Raw genomic sequence first — 20462 nt, 5'->3', positions numbered from 1 at the left:
GATTTATGTAAAACTAAACATACATGGTGCATAGTTCAGATTTTTATGTTTAAAGTAAAATTCAAATTTTTCACACCCTGGGCCTTATTTTCATACTTTTGGCCATCATTCCTCTCAGTTATGATTACATTTTATTCATCGACTTCATTTCTGATATCTGGGGACGGAGCAGCATCAGTAAAACATCATTAAAAGTACAGTAAAAAGTTAAAGTTAGTAGTAGTAGTTAAAGTTAGAGTGCATTGGTAAAATTTCAAACAGGGCAACAGGACTACAAGCAGTTAAATAATGTGACAAATTGTTAAAAAAACAGGAAACCAGACAATTCTGCCATACTTAAATAAAGGCACATTAAATAACTATTTACTGTCTGTTTTAGAGAGGTATTTACTGTTTAACAGTTTTGCTATGTAATGAGTAATTATACAGTGCATTTCATGTGCGCTCACTTTGGGCTTCACTTCCAAATAAGTGGGTGACAATACACCTCGCACACTGATGACCTTCTTAACTTTAGTGATGCGGAAAGATGCAGCACGGACAGATTAGATTGCACCAGGTTTCAAGGCAATTACCACACAAATATAAAATCATATAATTCAGGGTTTTTTGTTAAATCTAGAGCTGAAATGATTAGTTGATTAATTAATTAGTGGATCTACAGAGAATTAGGGTAAAATATTTTGAGTTAATTGAGTTAATTGTTCTAAATTGTGATGATCTGCTGCTGTTTTTTCTGTCTTATGTGATAGTAAACTGAACATCTTTGGGTTGTGGACTGTTGGTCAATTTGAAGATCTTAACTTGGGCTTTAAGAAATTGTGATGAGGCATTTTTCACAATTTTATGACATTTTGCTGACCAACGATTAATTAGGAAAAATGAAAAAAAAAGTTTGTTGAAGCCCTAGTTGCCTGGTAGCAAATGCTGGGAACCACATGGGCTTTAGATAACACAGCTATACCAGTAGTTGCTTACAACCTGTGTGATCATCTCACAGCTCATGCTCCCTGTTGGACTCTGTTGTAGTGATGTCACCATGTTCACAGGTCTCCAAAATTAAGTTTGCAGGTAAAATGTTATCAAAACCGATGGGAATTATGTCAGAAAGTGGAAAAATAGGACCAAAGATGTAAAGAATTGAACATGTCCTTTAGACTGAGAAGCAGATTGAGAAGCAGATTGCTCTCACAGCATGATTAGTGGTGATTAAGTTAAAACAGCTGCAAAAGGCTGGGTTTTTTCTTAAACCACTGACAGATTCCCAATAAATAACAAATAGACTCATAAACACATAACAGAGAGAAACTGTCGCAATGTGATGGACCATATAATTTAGCTATTGAATCTTAAATCAAAATTCAATAAATGATTCAATAAACAATGTGCACGCAGTGAGAGAGAAAAAGAGATGGTGCACAACATAGACCACTTGCATTCTCCACAATTAAGAGCATCAGTAATTTAAGAGAGGTGAGAGAACTGTAATCAACATGGATTATATCAAAGTGTAAAAAGGATTCGATGGCTCCCCACACCCTGACATGATAGATTAAGCGAGAGAGGCTTTTAAGGCCTCTCGAGGGTCTGCTTGTAAATGCATTATAAACTGTGCTCCAGTCAGTGTTGGGATTAGATGGAGAACAGTTGTTCCCCTGAGACTGACCGTGTGGTGTCTCTGTGTAATGAGTCAAAGACACATGAAAGAGATTTATTTTGTGTAATCCTCTTGAGCTACTTTACTTTTCTCTACAATACGTTTATTGATAAAAAGCTGGTGTCTTAATGACAACAGAGTTTCCAAGTGGCATTGCCTCCATGGTGGAGGCCCCGAAAGAAATGGGTGAAATATATGAAATTAGTGTATTCTCCAGTCTGGTTAGCATTAATCTGAAGTATATCTGATTTTTAATACACATCTGAAATAGCATTTGCCATAGAGCTGGGTATCAAACCTCAATACATTTTTGGTACTGTCTGAAATGTGTGGAAAACTGTCAAGTACTGATCTAGAGCTGCAACTAATGATTATTTTCATTATCAATGAATCTGCTGATTATTTTCTCGATTAATCATTTGGTCTACAAAATGTGTGATGATTCAAATTGGTGTTTTTGATGGACCAACAGTCAAAAACCCAAATATATACAGTTTACAAAGGAAAATGCTGTAACTAGGAAATGTTTGGTGTTTTTGTTTGAAAAATTATGTAAATAATTAAACAACTATTAACCCTCTGGAGTCTGTCTATTCATCAGTGGATACCTGAGCATGTTTCATTTATAGTGACATAACTTTATTTATATCTCGTGCAGAGACAAGCTGAGAAAACCAGTTGAAAGTGCAGATGCGGGCTTTCACACAGTATCTCATTCATGTCTGTAAACCATCAGAACATTTGATTTATTTATAAATTATTAATATTGTCAGTGATTTACATACAAACACAGGCATACATAGACTTTCAATGAAAAAGTTTGAGTGAATGAGTTTCACTTTACATGTGAATAGACTGTATTATAGTTTAATTTCTTACATTTTACTGCTGTATTTGTGTGAATAAACAGTGAAACAATATATTTTAGAACCCTGAACTGTTCTATAATAATATTTAGCATGATTACCACCTTTTGGGTTCTTGGTAGCTTTATACTTGGACAATTGACAAAAGATAAATCAGACTTATAGCTCGCCTCGGTGCTCAGATTTGTTATCTTCTTAGCCTTTCAACTGAGAGTTTCTGATTAACTGAGCTGATTATCTGGTTATAAATCTTGATACAATACATAAAAACACTTTCATTTAACAACGTGATAGGTGAGGTTTGTTTTGTTACAATTAGCAGAAACGTCGACGTCGTCGCTCATTACAATAACTCTGCAGCTGTAACCACATAAATACATGTAATCAAAATTGTATCAGACAAGCTTTTTAAAATCAAAACAAAACCTATTTCAATGATCACAGTATTTTTATAATGTGTGTGTGTGTGTCTGTGTGTGTGGCTTTTACTCGACATTACGTATTAGAGTGCCTCCTCTAAATCTCTGGTTCTGTTAAGATCTGTGTGGACAGTTGGTAGCAAAGGGGTTAAGCCTTTAATTCTGCCACAGTTCAACAGAGCATTGATTAGTTTGGATGGACGAGGCCACTGATGGAGGCGAAAGTTGTGTTTGTTGTAGAGGAGGTGATTATGGATCATTATGGAGTATTTATATGCACATAAAATAAAACATTTAATTTTGTTTGTGTGCATAGCTTGATGTTATGTGTGTGTGTGCGCTGTGAGGTATTTCTGAGGATAAATGTCAGTACTCTTGTGTTTTCAGCAATGGCAATTAAAGCCAGGCACACGGTGGCTTTATAGACACATTTGTGCAGTGACTGAATAGCGCCTCAGCAGCCTCACACACTGTGATCGGAGACCCCTTTCCACACTCACGTCTATCTGCAGCAGCCTTACAGATCACTGTTTCTTAGGCCAGGTCGCTAAGCTGCCTCTCTACGCTCTAATCTTATTATCAGCCCAAGCTGGCTTTAGCAGGGAGGGAGATGAGATAGACAAAAGTCAAACACAAGACGACATCATAATGTGACCACTGTCCTTTGACTTGGGAGACAATCGCATTATAGTAGAGAGGCAAACCTGGTAGTGAGCATGGCCAGTCTGTGTCTGGTTGTGAGGGTAGTTAAAGATTTTCAATCAGACTTTGCTGTAGATGGATAATCTCTTTCTTCAAAATAAGAAGAAATAAAATCTATACTGTATAAAATCACAGTATTTTCTGGCATAATACTGTATCTTTGCTTTGACAACACCAATCAACACATTCATGTGTGATCAATTATGTTCTTTAACATGACAGTTTAACTTCTACTTCAGTCTATAAAAAGTAGTAGTTGTGGCTTTGTATTCATTGGAATACCCCTGTTTCATATTCACTTTTTATAATACCCATGTGTAATTTCTACGGTTATCAAATTACAAAAATCTAATAAAACAAGTAGTTATTGAAAAAATTAAATATGAAAAATCATGAAACTGGTTTACAACTTCAGATTTTTTATTAGTTATGTCTCTTCATTTTTACAGAAAAGCATGAAGAACACGTTATCACAACTCATCCCTCTACATCTCCCAGCAAGAACACACAAAGTAGTTCAAATTTCAAGTGTTGCACACCATGCAAAAATGTGCCAACAACCCATTCATTCTGGACTCAATTATGTTTTTCTGACCACAAACACTATGGTGTTCATTTCGATGTGAGGCGTAAAGCAGCCGTCAGTCTTCGTGAAAACACTAATCTGGTGAAAATTGCCTATCTAACCTTCGTTTTAAAGCCATTTCAAAGAAAACAAACTTCTAGGAAGAGAAATGTGCTCCTGATGGCACAAACCATTGTCCTGGCCTTCAGATAAACCAATTAGGTGTAGGTGTTGGTAAACTGCTGCTGTCCCCTCACCCCACCCAACTCTCTCAAAAGAAGTATAAATACACCTGTAACTGGATACAGGTATTCACTTTTACCCTCAAAAAGACAAATAATATATATTTTGCACCTTCGCTTACTTTAAATGGACCATCTCTTGACATTCCTTTAAGGCAAGTTTATACTTTAACTGCATCAGGTGTTTCTCACTTAAAATGACCATTACTTGGGAACCTGATTGGCTGTGATTATCTTGTCCCCTACAGTATATTGATCTCTGTAAGTGGAGAGGTATATCCAGGGAACTGGCAACAAACAATGCCAGCCAAAGTTTAAACAACTGGGTTTAAAGAGTTACAGTCAAAGAAGTAAATGACTTCTTGAGCTCTTTATGACATTCACTGGCCACTTCAGCCTTCTGATATCTATTTATTATACTTTTTGTCTTTTGTAATATGAACAAAGATTGTGGCACTTTAGAAGAAGATGTCCACTTATTCAACTATAAAATCAGCTAGTTCAATAAGTGCAGAAAAATACTTGTTGTTCATGTCGGTGTGACATGAAAAGCTGGACTGGATGGTCTGATGCTGTGTTTAAAAGTAACGTGCAGCAGTAGAGAAAGCTGTATGTCCTTTAATATTGCAGCTCTATAATTTCTGTCACAGCGGCAGTTTCAAATCAGTGGGGACATACGAGTGCACTGATTTGAAGATCTAAATGCACGACAGTCATCGCCACTACATGATTTTACTGAAAACAGGAATGCAGGATCTCTGTCCACATTTTGTTCTTCTTTTGGGTAATTAGTCAGTTTCGGTGTGGACGAGAACGGATGAATAAAGAAATGCTTCAAAACCAGGAGATGTTTTAGCCTGAATCATTGATAGGAAAATTGAGCACTGCTAATTTCAAGGGCATAAAGAGGTATTTTTTACTTAATTCTGAATAATAATACATCTCTGTGATAAAGTTACTTGAAGCAACTGACAATTAAGTTTTAATCTTTCAAGCTTTTCAAAGCAGCTGTTAATCTCTGCTTTGTTGTCAGTCAACATTGTGACTCTAAAACTCCTTTTGAAAAAGAAGCCGTAAAAAATGATTCCCTTTTTTCTTCTCTGGTCTGCAGGCATATTTTTAATTATTACAGTATTTACAAAACAACAATATTTAGGATTATATCTATCATTGACAAAGTGTACAAAGTGTATTTCATGCTGTATCAGAAAGCATTATATACAGAATACAATCAAACGCAATTAACAGCAAGCACAACGGTCTAAAAAACGAAATACAAAGACAGAGTGAACTAATTGAGGGAATGAGTGAATACAGAATTTGATAACTGTTTGCTAATACATTCGATATATATAAACTTCATAATTATAGCTGATTTGGCAATTTACCAATTAATGCTGCTTTAATGCTGCAAAATTGCTGATGATTTATTTCATGTTCATGTTGGTTAATGGATTCATCAATTACCAATTGACAGCATTGTTGATTTATTGTTTATCACAGATTCCAAATAGTATTTTGGGAAGTTTCGAGGGGCTTCTGATCTTGTAAAGTTACATCTCATACACACTTTTGATGCATTATGTTTGCAGATACCTTTGCGATCATCATGGTCCCTTCCAACTAGAATCTCACTTTATTTGGTGGAGATTTTATCCTGGATGTCTGACGGCCCTCAGCAAACATCTAGTACATGTTTGGAATTTAACTTAGCAAACTTAATCAGTGCACCTTCTGGCCCATTTCACCGGGAATGGTTCCTGTTGGTTTGAAAATGTCAGTAGCTCTGCCACTAAGGGAAGTCAGTGTTAGAGACCTTCTCAACAAGCAACTGAATTTTACAAAATGCTAACAGATTTTCTCTGTGAATGTAAATCAGCACAGTTCTTAACCGACAATACCCTCACATGCTCTCTGTAATGTACATTTAGACAACCGGTCTGGATAATAGCCTGCTGGAGTAAAGTTTTAGAGGAATTTATCAAGTTTTATTTTCTCTGTTTCTTTGACTCCAGTGGGTGTTTGAAAAATGTTGAGCTTCACAGAAACTGATTGGTCACCTTCATGAATGCTTTCGTTTCCTCCCAGTACTTTGAAACTAGACATATGTTGTGGGGACTGACATGTTGCATGCTTCAAATATCTTGACTGTACAGCAAAGACAGGCTGAAACAGTCTGTAGCACTGTAGCCATTGTACACAGCAAGGTGCAGTTTTCAGGGCTGAATCATTTCTCCTATGTCTCACCAGTTTAAGAATAAATTCTATATTTTAGTGGCAGACTTGATACCAGAGAAAGTTTATGGCTTCACCTTCCCATCTGAAATGAAGCATATTTGATGTCTGAGCTTTGCCGGTAAAGGTGCCATGGTTACTGTGCTTATCAGGTCTGAGCAGGTTTCTTAGAAGCAGCTGTGTTCGCCAGATCAATTTAGAGGACCAACCAACCTCTGGGCTGGAAATAGAAACGAGCAAATTCCACACCTGAAAAAAAAACTATATAAAAAAAGATAAGACTCGTTGTATCCTAATATATGTAACTTAATGCATGACTGCCTGCTGCCAGTTTGCTGACAGAGATACAGGGGAGCACCTAACAAAGCAGTTCATATTTTTTGGATACATGTCAGGCTAATTTCATTTCAGGATTGCTAAATATATTATTTTAAAAAAGCTGTTTTTCAGCACACGACTATGTCAGAGTGGCTATAAAACTGATGATTCAAAACAGCTTTGCCACCCATTTACTGTGTAAGCAAACTGTTAGTACAGTTCCAAATGATTTAGTCAGACTTTTATGCATACATGGTGCTAGAGAAAGTACAGTGCAGTTAAAATGTTAAAAACATCATGTACAATCCATGTCTTTTGTACACTAATGGTTACTAAACCAGTTATTAGTGTTATTAGGAAAATGATATTATAAAATAACAGCAGACTTTTGAATAAGTTTTAAATAAAAATGTTGATTATGCAATAAAATGAAGTCCTGTAAATGATGAAATTTGAGTGTTAATAATTTAATTATTTCACAAATTATTGTTTCATATATATATACTGTATGTCCATAATTTATTCACATTATTATTAATTTCATAATTATTTATTTATTTAATATTGAAAACTTTGGAGCACCATAGTACTGTAGCGAAGTCTAATTTGTTGCCACTTGTGCAAACAAGGAAAATGAGCTGAGTAAGTAAACACATTAATTTGATAAACATGTCATATATTGTAATAGTGAATTTATTATTATGTGAGGCTAATGGCTCTAAATCAGTCATGATGATAATAATTTATTTACACATGGATTCAGTTAAGGACAGTATTGGAAGTGAACTATTTGTGCTGGCTGTATATTTAATGTGCTGTGTTTGAATAAATCTGAGTAATCTGTGATAAAATAAAAAAAATCCACAGTCAAACTTAGACAAAAACAGCTCTCTCAAACAATTCTTGCTGCAGGAAGTAGGACAACTGTTGGACAACTTTTGCTGCGCAAATCTTTGTAAATGCACTGAAACACAAACCACCAACAACTGAAAAATAGCAGATAACTGAGGCAGAAATTAATACCATGATCAAGAGGGAGAGGGAAATGGCTGCTCTGGATGAGATTGAAATTTTAAAAAATATGATAATTACATAAAATATGTTCTTCCTCCCCTGCAGATACTAATCCTATCCAAATGGCTTGAATCTTGACCTATGCATTTTGGGAAAATCAGACACTGAGCATAAATGGAAGGAAAGCCCACGCAAAGGAATATTTCAGTGTCAGTGACAACATGAGAAACAGTTGCAGGATAAATAACTGACTATATTTCACTGAACTTCCACATAATCTGTAAACTGTAGAAACCCCATGTAGAAAAACACAGTTTGATGCAAAATGTAAATCCATTTTTTATTTGATCTAAATGCTTCTCGTTTGAAGTCTTGCACAGCAGCCTCTATGTGATTTGTGTGTTTTGATCATATTTTGTGTGTGAAAATGTTGGTGATAGAAATGATGTGTAATATAGTTCTGTTCGTCACTAACAGGGAAATTAAGATACAATACATTTCTGCTGAATCTGTTGGTGTGCCAATTAAAAAAATACTAAATGGTGTCCTGTAATATGAATCTCACCTGGACTACAGTCCGTGCAGAAAGGCTAACATGCCGAGGAGAAATTTCTCTTATCAAACCTCCCTGGTCATACTAATGACATCTGGAGAGGCTTACAGACAGGAGTGTCACTTCAAGTGATGGTAAGGTCATTACTCTGCCCGGCTTCAATTCTCATCCCAAAGAGCCAATTATTCTAGGGTTTGACAGATCACTGAGATTATAAAATACTGTTTGGTCTTGTGTTCTGCTTGGTAGGTTGTTTCTATTTTGAGCGTCAAAACCCCAAGGTATTAATTCTAATGGCAATGGCCTCACCACCAGAGGGACCAAACAGAGTGAAAATTTGATCCACAAACTAAATTGATGTTACAGCTGCAATAAACACTTGAGGGCTGGAAAACGAAGCGAGGGGATTTATGGAAACGACAAAGGCCATTGCTGGAGGATTTGGTGTAACATACATGGTGAGCAGAGGTAAAGCACAGAAAATCGTGGCCTTAAAATTCTAATCTGACTCTTTATGTTGTTAGAAGGTTGTTAGAAATGACGGGTTATAAAAATTTTATGTAGGTGTGTTTTGACTTTTATACATTAATAATTATGGCCCTAAAATTTGAAATAAGAAAAAGGTTCCATTCCCAAAGTCATTCTCTAACTTGGTTCTGTAAGGTTCTTCCTTTAAAGAACCAATTAGTGCTTAGAGTGAACTCAGGAGGACAAATCAAGATCCACCTCTTTACGGTGTCACCTCACTGCTCTGTGACTGGGATTAAATTAAAAATTGAAATTTTCCTTAATCTTTAGTTTTGAAACCTCAAAATGTATTTTATCGAAAACATTATGAATGACAGTCATTTTTTATCTTGTCTAAACCATTAGCTACCATGCTAGACAGCTAGCTTTTTAATGTTAATTAAACAGCTCATGCTACTGTTAGCCAGAATTAATTTTATTATTAGTAAAATGTTAACCTCGTGGTGGTGCTAGAGAAAAAGTCAGGGGATCACCAAAGTCAGTAGGATTCCCCCAAATTTCATGGCAATTCATCTCATAACTGTTCAGTCGTTTGTTCAGACCCCATGGAGGATCACCAAAGTCATTACGATTCATCCTCTGGGCCCTATGGATGTCTTTACAAAATTTCATAGCAATCCATCCAATAGTTGTTGAGATATTTCAGTCTAAACCAACGTAGCGGACCAGCCAACACTGCCATCCATAGAGCCATGCCACTCACATGGATAAAAATGTGATAGGATTTTGATATTATATATTTAGAGTGCCTTTAGGATGCCTGTTATTGTGACCAATAAAAGAGAACTATTTTTTATAGCGGTTTTGTTATATAAGATGTGTGAACCTCAATACCTCAAAACCACCCATAGATATAAACTTATAGAACCTTATAATTCCAAGATCATGAAATATTAAGGAAAGCTTTCAGTAAAGCAAAATAAAAAAGCAAGCTTTACTTGAAGCGTGCATTACATGAGAGGGAGTAACATTACAGAGGCACAGTGTCATACAGTTTTAATCTGTAAGGAGAAATAACTGCAGTCTGTGCGGTTGAGTTGCCTCGGCACCGCGGGATTGACTCCAGGGACCTTCTTTAGCCTCACACAACCACGCCTGAAGCCTGTAAGGCCAGGTTACACCTCAAACCAGATGACAGCATTAATCTGGCCACAACATCCCTCCTCTCCATCTGGCGAGACAGTCGAGCAACAGGAGAAAGTAGCAGGGATGCCTCTCACTCCTCAATGAATACTAATCTCTCATCTCTGCTCGGATAAAACCATACTGCTTCAAAAACACGTCAATTGTGTCCTTTTGCACATAAAAAAATTGCCAGTTTCACAGGGCTATCACCTACCATTTTAAAACTAACCTATCACCAATCCAACATGGTAGAAAACCCATCCAACCCAATGACACCTCTTTACTCTTTGCAGCCAAACAGGACTGTAATCTTCTAGCATCTTAGTGCAAAACTCATCTGTGGCCACCAGACAGCCCAGTTCCTACCAGCACTACAAAGTCAAAAGAATAAAAGGTATTTTTGCTTTACACATCAGCAGTTTTCACGCATTTTACCCTTGAAAATCAATTTTCCTCAAACCTTCCTCTAAAAGCAAACAAAATGCTGATTAAACAGGTTTTTTAGTCGTATTGTCTCTGTCTTAGTGTAACAACCTCCTGCAATTACAATTTAGACACTGCTTTTCAGTTAGAAGATCTAAGTAATTGTGATGAATTGCAGAAACTGTCTGAAAATTAATTTCAGCATGTTAACACTGCTTTCCCGAGTCATGAACACCAGCATTAATAAGATGTCTTTGTCTCAAACCTCAAGATAAATGTCTCTTGGCAAATCAAATGTCGCTGGAGACGATAGTTAGCGGCCTTGTGCTGTGTGTGTGTTTGTGCCTGGTCTCTGAAGTTCACACACTGGGTTTCTACCCAGAACAAAGGTCTCATTTAAAGAGGGAATGTACCTCATTAGTGTGTGCCATTTTCCCAGGGTGCACCTGGTCTAAATCATCACGACTCTCGCCTACGTCTGGGGTCCAAATGACACACTCCTTCGAGATGCATCATTTACGGGCTACGATCAGCAGGGAAACTGGCGGCTAGTACAAACGCAACACACCTCATTTGGATGCTTTTTCCTTTGCAGAACTTCTATGATTCAGAAGCTGTGAAGGTACTGTAGCTGAGGTAAGACTAAAGAGCAAAATGACGATCTAATTGGCACAGTGGGAACATTGAAAAGTGTCCTGATAGTTCTCATCTCCCTGGTCGACAAACAGGACCGGTCACCAGTGGCCACATCATTAGTCACATGAAGATGGAAAGTGGATGGAGAGGTGACAACAGGTGAAACACACCTGTCAGGCTGCAGCACCAGCAGCTTTACCACTCGCTCAATCAGCCTGTGCATTGTTATGACTCACTGCACTGATATTTAAGTTTAATTATACTACAACCTGTATTTGATTAAGTAACAACCTGTAGGTAGGTTTAAAGATGGATTTAATCAACTAAATGAACAGAATATACAGTGACTGCTTTTTTAGTGAGTAGTGGGAGTTAATGAGGTGAAATGCTTACTGTGGCTGCAGCTAACCTAGCTTTACGTTTACTAATTATTCATGCTGAGATGATCCATCTCTAGTGATTCTGTGACTATATACTGTATATCAGGGCTCTTCAATTACAAATTCAATTGGGCCAGATTTTAAAACCAGGAAATGTAGATGGGCAAGATATTTTCAGCAGCCTATTTAAAACCTTTTTTTTTTAGTTTTTGGTAATGGCAAATTTTAAACAAATGCAAATGAATGTAATAAAAAATATCAGGTGTTTGGAGATGGTGGTAAAATAAAGAAATACTTGCCAGTCCAGGCAGGGTTAAACTGATGGTTTTCATTGTCAAATTTATGTTTCAGGGTTGACAGAGACATATTTTCAGTAAAGCACTTCCCTACTTGTGACCGTCAATAGCCAGATGTTTTGAAAAGCTTCTAAGCGTGGTCGCAACTCACATGAGAAAACATTGATTTGTGAAAGATATGATTGATTAAACATTGAAGGAGTATCATTTCTAAATGCACCTACGTTAATCTTACAACTGATTTTGCAAAACAGGAACCATTTCGTTCTGAAACGAAACCTCTGAGGGTTAATGTACATTTCATTTCCTGTGCTGTGTCTTTCTTTCATTTCTGCTTCCAGCCTGCTCCATTCAAAGGGAAACAGTTCAAGAAGAAGAGCTGAATGCTCACCAGCTGAACACCTCAATTGAGAGAAACCAACCATATGATGCTGTATAATGGTGTACATGAAACAGTAATTCACCATAAAATCAACAGATAATGCATAATTTCAATACTCAGCAGGCACTATATGGGTTTCCCTTCATGATACTACTACTACTACTAATACTATGGAAAATATGCGTAGCTTTTGCACATAAATTCGAGGTATGCATCCTCTACTAATGTAAGCCTTACTCTGAGTGATTGCCTTGCACTGCAAATCACTTTGGGTCAACTGCTTTTTCCAATACACCCTTACTGAAACAATTGTTTTCCAGACAATTAAACTCAACTAATTAGACTAGTATTGATAAACATATCACCCTTGACTGGGCAGGGTTTTTCCTGCATAAAGGAATTTTTGGCACCCCCCAAAGAGGTTTTAGCCAGAGCCAAAGGAAAATTACCAACGCCAAATGATAAGAATTAAGAATAAAAACAGCAATTCGAATCCTCTCTGAATGTGTTTAATAGCAATTTATCAAACAAATGTTGAACAAGCAAAAAATAATCTCATAAAACTCTTAAAATATGACGAGAGACATTCAAAGCTTCATTTGAAAACCTCAACAGAAGCTTCGAATGTTTAAAAATGCATAGCTTTCTGTCAAATAAGGTAACACAGACTCATTGCCTTTATTGTATGCGCACCGATCATGCTTACTGTCTTGTGTAGCCAGCCTCCAAAGGCCAATTCTGAGGTGGGTTATTGACATAATTGATGACTCTCCTGCCCTGTTAAAGAACTCCATTTCCTTTCAGTTTAAACAAAGAACATGAATAAACCAAAGAGATTTTACAGTCATGGTCAGAGGCGTGAGCTGGTGATGTTTACACATGATGCCTCTTCTTCTGGATATACACATGTGCTTTAAAGGTTCTGAATTATTCCTTACTGAATAAGCATTAATGTGAGTGTTATTGGACTGTGAAGTGTGCTGTGGATAGCAAATCAGAACAGTACCAAACATCAAAGTTAGCCATTCAGCAAGAAAAATGCTGATTAGTTTTTGTGAACATAATGGGTAACATTGTGTGCCATATTTTTCTATCAGATGTGGGGGAGACATTCATTTAATGTACATCAGCTAAAATGTGCATGGCTAAAATATAATTATATTACCTTTATAGCAGCAAAGAAAACACAAGCTGCCAACTGTAACAAAACCATTTGAAAATTTTTGAGTGCAATGATAGCATGCATAATATAAACATATATTCCTTCTTGCTGTAATAGTGATGGGAATTCAGGAGGATGAGAAATTAATTCACTGTGAAATAGTTTGAAAGAGTTTATATAATTGAGTGTAAAAATATGTACTGTGTCAGTGTTAACATCCATCAAAGTTCACTCATCACATTCAGATTGTTTTGATCACCTGCCTCAGGGTCACATTAGCTCAATGAGCCGGCACGCAAAGCTCCAATCAACATCAGTCAACCTCCACGGTTGTAACTGTCACTGGATGTAGTATGAAGTTGAACATGGAGCAGCTGTTGTGTGTAGGAAGATAAAAATCTGAGCACCGCTGTCCTCTTTATTGTGTGGCGTGCACAAGCCAATTAATTTGACCTAGTTTTAGAATCCTTTAGGTAGTGCCATCTCTTTCTGCCTCCAATCAGTGTGCATACCCTCTACAGGGGTCTTCTGTGTGTCTGTGGCACACAGAGCAGACTGTGGTCAATTAGGCTCTCTTGTCAAAACACCCACACTAAGGTATGTGTCAGCCTAACAAATGTAACCATTCAGGAAACGGGTGGCAATTCACCCAGTTTGAGTCAGAGAAGATAAATTCAGCTCAATAAAGTGACTCAGAGGATGCACAGCATCAGGATGTTTTCTCAGCAGCAGATTGTGCAGGTGACATAGAAGAATGATGTCTAATGTGTTCGCTTTGAATGTTTCTGCCGCACTTTATCTGAGAAGAGATTCTGGTAAACTTGACTAACTTTACGACTGTGTGATTCTCCACCCCAAAAGCAGAATACATTTTGTTCTGTACTGTAATGGACTGGAACAAATTATTATGACTTATAGGGTGTCATTCAGTGTTAATTTTGTCATGACAAAAAATATTTGTTGATGACCTCTTTTTCATGAAGAAGTGGAGACTAAAAAAAATAAAAATAAGTAAAGGCTTCTCCTCTCAAGCTAAACCCAGACAATGAACAGTATTTCAGTGAACAAGCGAGCAAATCCAGCTTCTGAATGATTTGCTGCTCTGCAGAGGAGAGCACAGGTAGCTGTGGTAATGCTAATGCTAGGTAAGCAGGAACTACTAAGAGGGAGAGCGGTTCTGTTCAAATGGCCAGAGTTTGGAAAAGGCAACTGGATTTACTGCTGTATTACTGCAGAGAAGAGTCACATGGACACTGTGTGCTTTGTCCACTGACTAATTGACGAGAACAACACCTGTAACCATGGTAACTGTACACAGCAAAGATGCTGACAGCTGTAGCCTCAAAATGCTTAGAAGACATAGAAATTAAAACATGCATAACAAAAATGAGACTAAGGTTTCACTGATGAAAACTAGACTAAAATGTCTAGTTTCTCTTGACTAAAACTAACAAAAATCTAATACTAAAATGTGACTAAAACTAATATAGATTTTGACCAAATGACTAAAACTACATCAAAAGCACCTGTGCCAAAATGAACACTGGTGTCATTGTGCCCCCCCATCATTTCCGCCACCACCCCTTTACTGTCTACCTTTGAATAACGGCACAAAACATAATATATATGACCATATTAGATTAAAATAAATTACAAAGGCCCGTGCTAGGCCTGTCACTTTTCATTCAAAATCTAAACTACTGTTTGAAAATGAGAAAAAAACAGTAATATTCAATCTGTAATAATCTATCCGCATTCAAAATTTACAGTGTATAAACCCAACAGGCCATTCTTTGTACTCTATTGGGAGTGTTTATAAATGTCACTATCACCCTGATCTATTGCCCCGTTACCTGTATCAGAAACTAGGCAGTTGTTCTTTTCACTAATGCAGGTAATACACGCATTAAGCCTGATTTTAACTCTGAATCTGACCAAGACTAATTTTAGAATTGTAGGTTAGGATTGGTTTTAATTTAATTTTCAGTTTGAGGGGGGTCACAATGTCTCATCAATTGCTTAAAATGGCTGCTGTCTAAAGCTCTATTATAATGTGCTTGTTTTAATAATACTGGAGTAGTATTTTACACGCTGCAGCTAACTGTAGTCTTGACTGAGATTGTGCTGTGATAGAAACAAAACTGAACTTTGCTGCAGAACAGACCGTTATGTCTGCACTCCCAGCCAACTGTGGCTCCATATTTTTATTTTTTTCTTCTTGCTTTCCATTTAAAGTAGAAATGCGCATCTCTCTTTTGTCAACAATTGTGAAGATGTAGCCATCGTGTTCAAATAAAACTTTAATGGAATTGTGGATGGACAATGTTTATGTCTAGTGTGAGCACCCAAGCCGTTACCAGTCGATTGATCCATACAGTGTGAGTATACTGTAAAAGTCATACGTTTTGGCCGTGCAGAAAGGCTAATTAAAAAGTGTGGAAGTTAACATGTCATACAAAATTTATAAAAGTGTTGTGTCGGCGCGTCCTTATGCAAAATGGAGGAAACTAGTGAGTCGTGCTGAACAGATAATCGTGACACAAAATCATCTCAGAAGTAAAATGTCTGGAGGCATTTTGGATTCAACACCACAGATGGAAAAATGTGGATAAAGATAAGACTGTTAGCTGCCTTTTAAAAGTGACACTGCCTTACAGTGACAAATGTGAAATCACAGCATGGACACATTATATGAACTGGATACTGGACTCCAAGATGACACACTGTTTTCACGCCTACTCGGTCCTGCTCAGCTTATTCACTTATTCACAAAATGCAATGGACCTTGTGATAATAATATTTTGTCAAGCCGTAAAATTACAGGTTCTTTTCTAATTTACCAAAGTTCCTTCCAAAACTACCAAATTTACCCCGCTGTTACACACAAACTTTGGTATCTAGAAGTACTGACTCAGAGGCAGCTTGATTCCCTGTTTAAGTCTTTGACTTTGACTTGTGCTCCTGCAGATATCTTCCAGATCTCTAGATGACTGAGACTCTTTATTGCCACACTCTGGTAGCTGCTGAGGCCAGCCAAAGGGAAGCTTTGCAATGACAGTTAATTCTCATGCAGCACCCTGCCGGGAAAACACTGTTTGTTTCAATGCTGGACCCTGACCGACTAATTTCTTGTTTAGTTAATCATGCGACACATAATCAGAATTACCCTAATCTCTGTGAGTTATTCTGTGAAAAGGGATATAGCTGGCTCGCACACATCAGCTTACAGCAGAGCCAAGATGGTTCCCGTCTCATTCTAAACCAGCCGTCACTGAACACAATCAGCTGAGGACATGACAATATTTTAATAGCCAGGGGGCAAAGAGAAAGGCATTTTGTCCTCAGGCCAATTTGAGCTATCTGATGGGCAGCGGCAATGTGTTACAGCATGGACACACTGTATGCTACAACTAGAATGTGATTTATTGCTGGAAAAAATGTTCAGCATCTGTCTCAGATCATCAAAAATGAGAGGATCCTGCAGAAAGCTAAGTATTAACAGATTTATTTTAGCATTTAGTAGCCAATTAGCTATGGATCTTCTTATGTAAAGCCAATGAGCTGCTCTGTTTCATCAATACCAGCTGGGTCTACTTTTCTCATTTGAAATCTGACAGACGGGCAGTACAGTTTTGTGCTGCAGCTTCTTGATTCACTAATTATGACGTTTTTGACAGGCAGGATTGTTTGTTGTTAAACAGGCTTAGCTGCTGTCAGCAATGTGAAAAGAAATCCATCATGCAAATAAAGAAATCCATTCGAGCATCAGAACACGAAGCGGCTGAAGTTGTTCGTCGGTGAGCCGCAAACTGAATTTGTTTCATTCCATTTAGCAGTTACGCCACATCAAAGGATGGTAGCTATAACGTAGAGCAGAGTAAGCTTTATTGTCCCAGAGGGGAAATTTGTCTTGGGAACAGTACTACAGTCCGTTGCTTCACATAAAAAACATGACAAAAACATGAGAAGCGTTTGACACGATGCTAGACAGTTGCTTCACATGATAACATCTTAAAACATAAAAGAGACATTTGACTATACATTTCATTTTGACAACGTGGTGGCCTTAAAAAACGTCACGCCAAAGTGGCCAGGTGTCATCTTGTATTGTTAAAGGACAACATACACACTTTAAGGAATTTCAGCACTCAAAAGTAAGTTGAAGTAAGATGGATATAATGTCCCCTTTTTGTCTTTCCCAACACTGCTCCTCAGTGAAAGCTGAGTTTGAACCAAACAAATCCTGACATAAAAGACACAAGCTGCAACAATCTCTGATTTCCACACCAGAGGAAAGCCAACATCTGGTAAGAAATGTCAGAAGAGCCTAAAGGGCTTCTTTGAATGAAGAAGCCCCGAAGAAGCCCTGAGCCTGAATGATGCAGAATGTGTTGACAAGAAACAGGAAAATTAATACGATTTAACACATCTTGTCAATATTTTTGTATTTGTTTTGATTATGTAAAGTAATAGCATCCAGCTGGGAAACGGCTCTCAGTTTTGGCTCCAAATGTTTACAGTCCAAACTGATGATTAACAGATAAATATGACAAAACTCTCTTTTTTATCCATTTTTTAATACTGTGAACTAAAAGCTGCGCAAAATATTTGTTTCTTTTTGTCAAACATTTAGTTTAAATTTGTGTCATCATTTATGAGTTTTTATGCCAAATTTTTTGAAAGTTAACCTGACATGACATACATACAAGCCATACCAGTAAAAAGCCAATACTAGGTGCAGGGCTTTGAACCTGTATGATCATTATGTTCATCAAGTGACCCATATCCAAAATGTGACAGCTGGGATGTCTTGTCTAGAATTTTTAAAATGACATCCTGCTCTTTCAGGTAGAGTCATGCTTTTATCTTATTTTTAACCTCACAAGGGACAATAACCATCAAAAGAAAGCAAAAGCAAGCAACAACATTTGACTTCTTTGAAATTCATTTCAGAGCATTCAACCATGCAACAACATTATGCCCTCTTAAGATGAAGAGTACTCTGCTCTGTGCTTAAAAGGGCACCTCTGGTAAAACCACATGCAGCAGCAGCAGCCACAGCAATAAAAATTACATATTTCATGAATTGTCAGCGTGCTTGTTCCTGCATTTCACTGGAGGAAGAGGGGGGGCAGACTGACACATCTTTGGCATTTGAGCAGGCTAATAGCTGCTCCTAACTGCCAATAATATGAATCTGAGTAATGAAATACATTAATACATTTACACTCACTCATCTGTACAGCTACAGTACATACAGTACTTTCTTTATTGTATTTCACTTTAATGACTTAATTCATCACATGCAACTGTGACAACTCGCACCAGCGTGTCCTGTATGCAGTTAATATGTTAAAAGAGAACTTAGGTTGCATTTTATTATTTTTTACTTTCTAATTGGTTCAAATGTGGAATTTGACAGGAAAAGCTTTTAAGAGGAAGGTAGGCTACAGCCTTGAGTTTCAGGATAAACCACATATTTTCTCATAAATGTCGTCTGGATATATATATATATATATATATATATATATATATATATATATATATATTACACTTTCTATAATGCTATTGCCACTGGTTTCACTCATAGGCTGCCACTTGCAGCAGCACGCGGCTTAATGCCCGTCGACTGAATTAATTAGCTTACCTTGAAAGATCCATATTAACATCAATATGGCTCGAAGTCTTGCCTTTATCTCCATGGCGCAACATCCACCGGCTGCTCCAGCGGACAGGAGCCTCTTTAAAGTTGACACAAACACTCACTTCGCTCCTCAACTGCTGCTTAATTGTCTTCAGGTAAGTTAGCAATTAACAGAAACCAGGGAGGCAACGTCTGCGAGCAAAGCTCCGTCTCCTCTTCCCATCCCGCCTACAAACAGCGGCTCACATCGCAGAGCACACCGGCGGCTCCGCTCGCATTTACTTTAAAAACCCACAGAAAAGGCATTCAGGTTTTTCCTGTTCTTTCGTTTCTATGTTGAACCCAACCTGCCTCACTTCTGCTGCTTGAGAGTGTGTCGCTCCTTCTTGTCCAGCTCACACAGTAAAGTACAGTAAAACTGTAGGAGCTTATTCACCTGCCTGAGCTGCTCGGTGACGCCCCCTGGCAACAAAAGCTCTACTGCAGCTCGTCAATGAACAATTATCTGTCCTTTATTACTCAGATAAACAGTTAACATAACGACTTTTTGCCTCTTTTAATAGACAGACTTCTACAATGATAGCATGTAGGTGTTTATAAGCAGGCAGTGGGAGTGGGTGTGCCAAAAAACCTTCTGTAATTTGCGTTTGATGCAATCTATGATAATTACATTGACAGACATATTCATTTAATTTAAAAGTATGATGCATTGTTTGTTTTTGTCTTGGATACAGGGGCCCAAAGTCAAGCCCCCATCTCACCCCAGTGAATGATGTGAGTACAAAACTCAGTAGGTGTGTGTGTATATATATTAACACACAAACAAATACCTGAACAAAATATTGTTGAATGAAAACAATGCTGGCAAAAAAACAGCACTGCGTTTTTGATGACATGATGACACTCATTCAAATCTAGTTGGTTATTTCTGATCGCTCTACTGAGCCTGTTACAGCTGAAGTTCACCACTGCTGAGGTGGTGGTCTATGTTTGTATTGTGTTAGATGTTGTCCTGTTTGCTTTTGTCTTGCGTAAAGTAGCTGTGTGCTAAACACGCACTCTTGTGTGTAAGTGCTGTAAACTTATAGGTTATATTTGAATTATAATCACCTATCCTATCATGTATGTCCCCCTTGTCTAATTTGTTCTGGTGCTTTGATATAACAGAACGTAAACACAATGTTGGAAAACGAATGTGTTGTATTGAAAAGAAACAACAAACCATGCAGCATAAAAGAATAAGAAATAAGCTACACTGTAATGTTTCCTCTCAACAATTTGTTTACAGATTTAAAGTTAGGTGTACAATGTGGAA

General features: G+C 37.4%; 1 protein-coding gene across 1 annotated transcript in view; it reads right to left on the bottom strand.

The window, feature by feature from the left end:
• The window catches only part of esamb (endothelial cell adhesion molecule b), a 44386-nt gene extending 24792 nt beyond the window's left edge, over positions 1 to 19594 (bottom strand). The window contains exon 1 of the mRNA XM_044201925.1: positions 19151 to 19594. Coding sequence (XP_044057860.1) covers positions 19151 to 19205 — 55 coding nt within the window. The 5' untranslated portion in view covers positions 19206 to 19594. The remainder of the gene's footprint in view (positions 1 to 19150) is intronic.
• Between the last annotated feature and the right edge of the window lie 868 nt (positions 19595 to 20462).

The sequence above is a fragment of the Siniperca chuatsi genome, linkage group LG7, assembly GCF_020085105.1.
Source record: "Siniperca chuatsi isolate FFG_IHB_CAS linkage group LG7, ASM2008510v1, whole genome shotgun sequence".
NCBI classification, from domain to species: Eukaryota; Metazoa; Chordata; class Actinopteri; order Centrarchiformes; family Sinipercidae; genus Siniperca; species Siniperca chuatsi.
The sequence above is the reverse complement of the archived record's forward strand: the minus strand, read 5'-3'. Positions and strand labels throughout refer to the sequence as shown.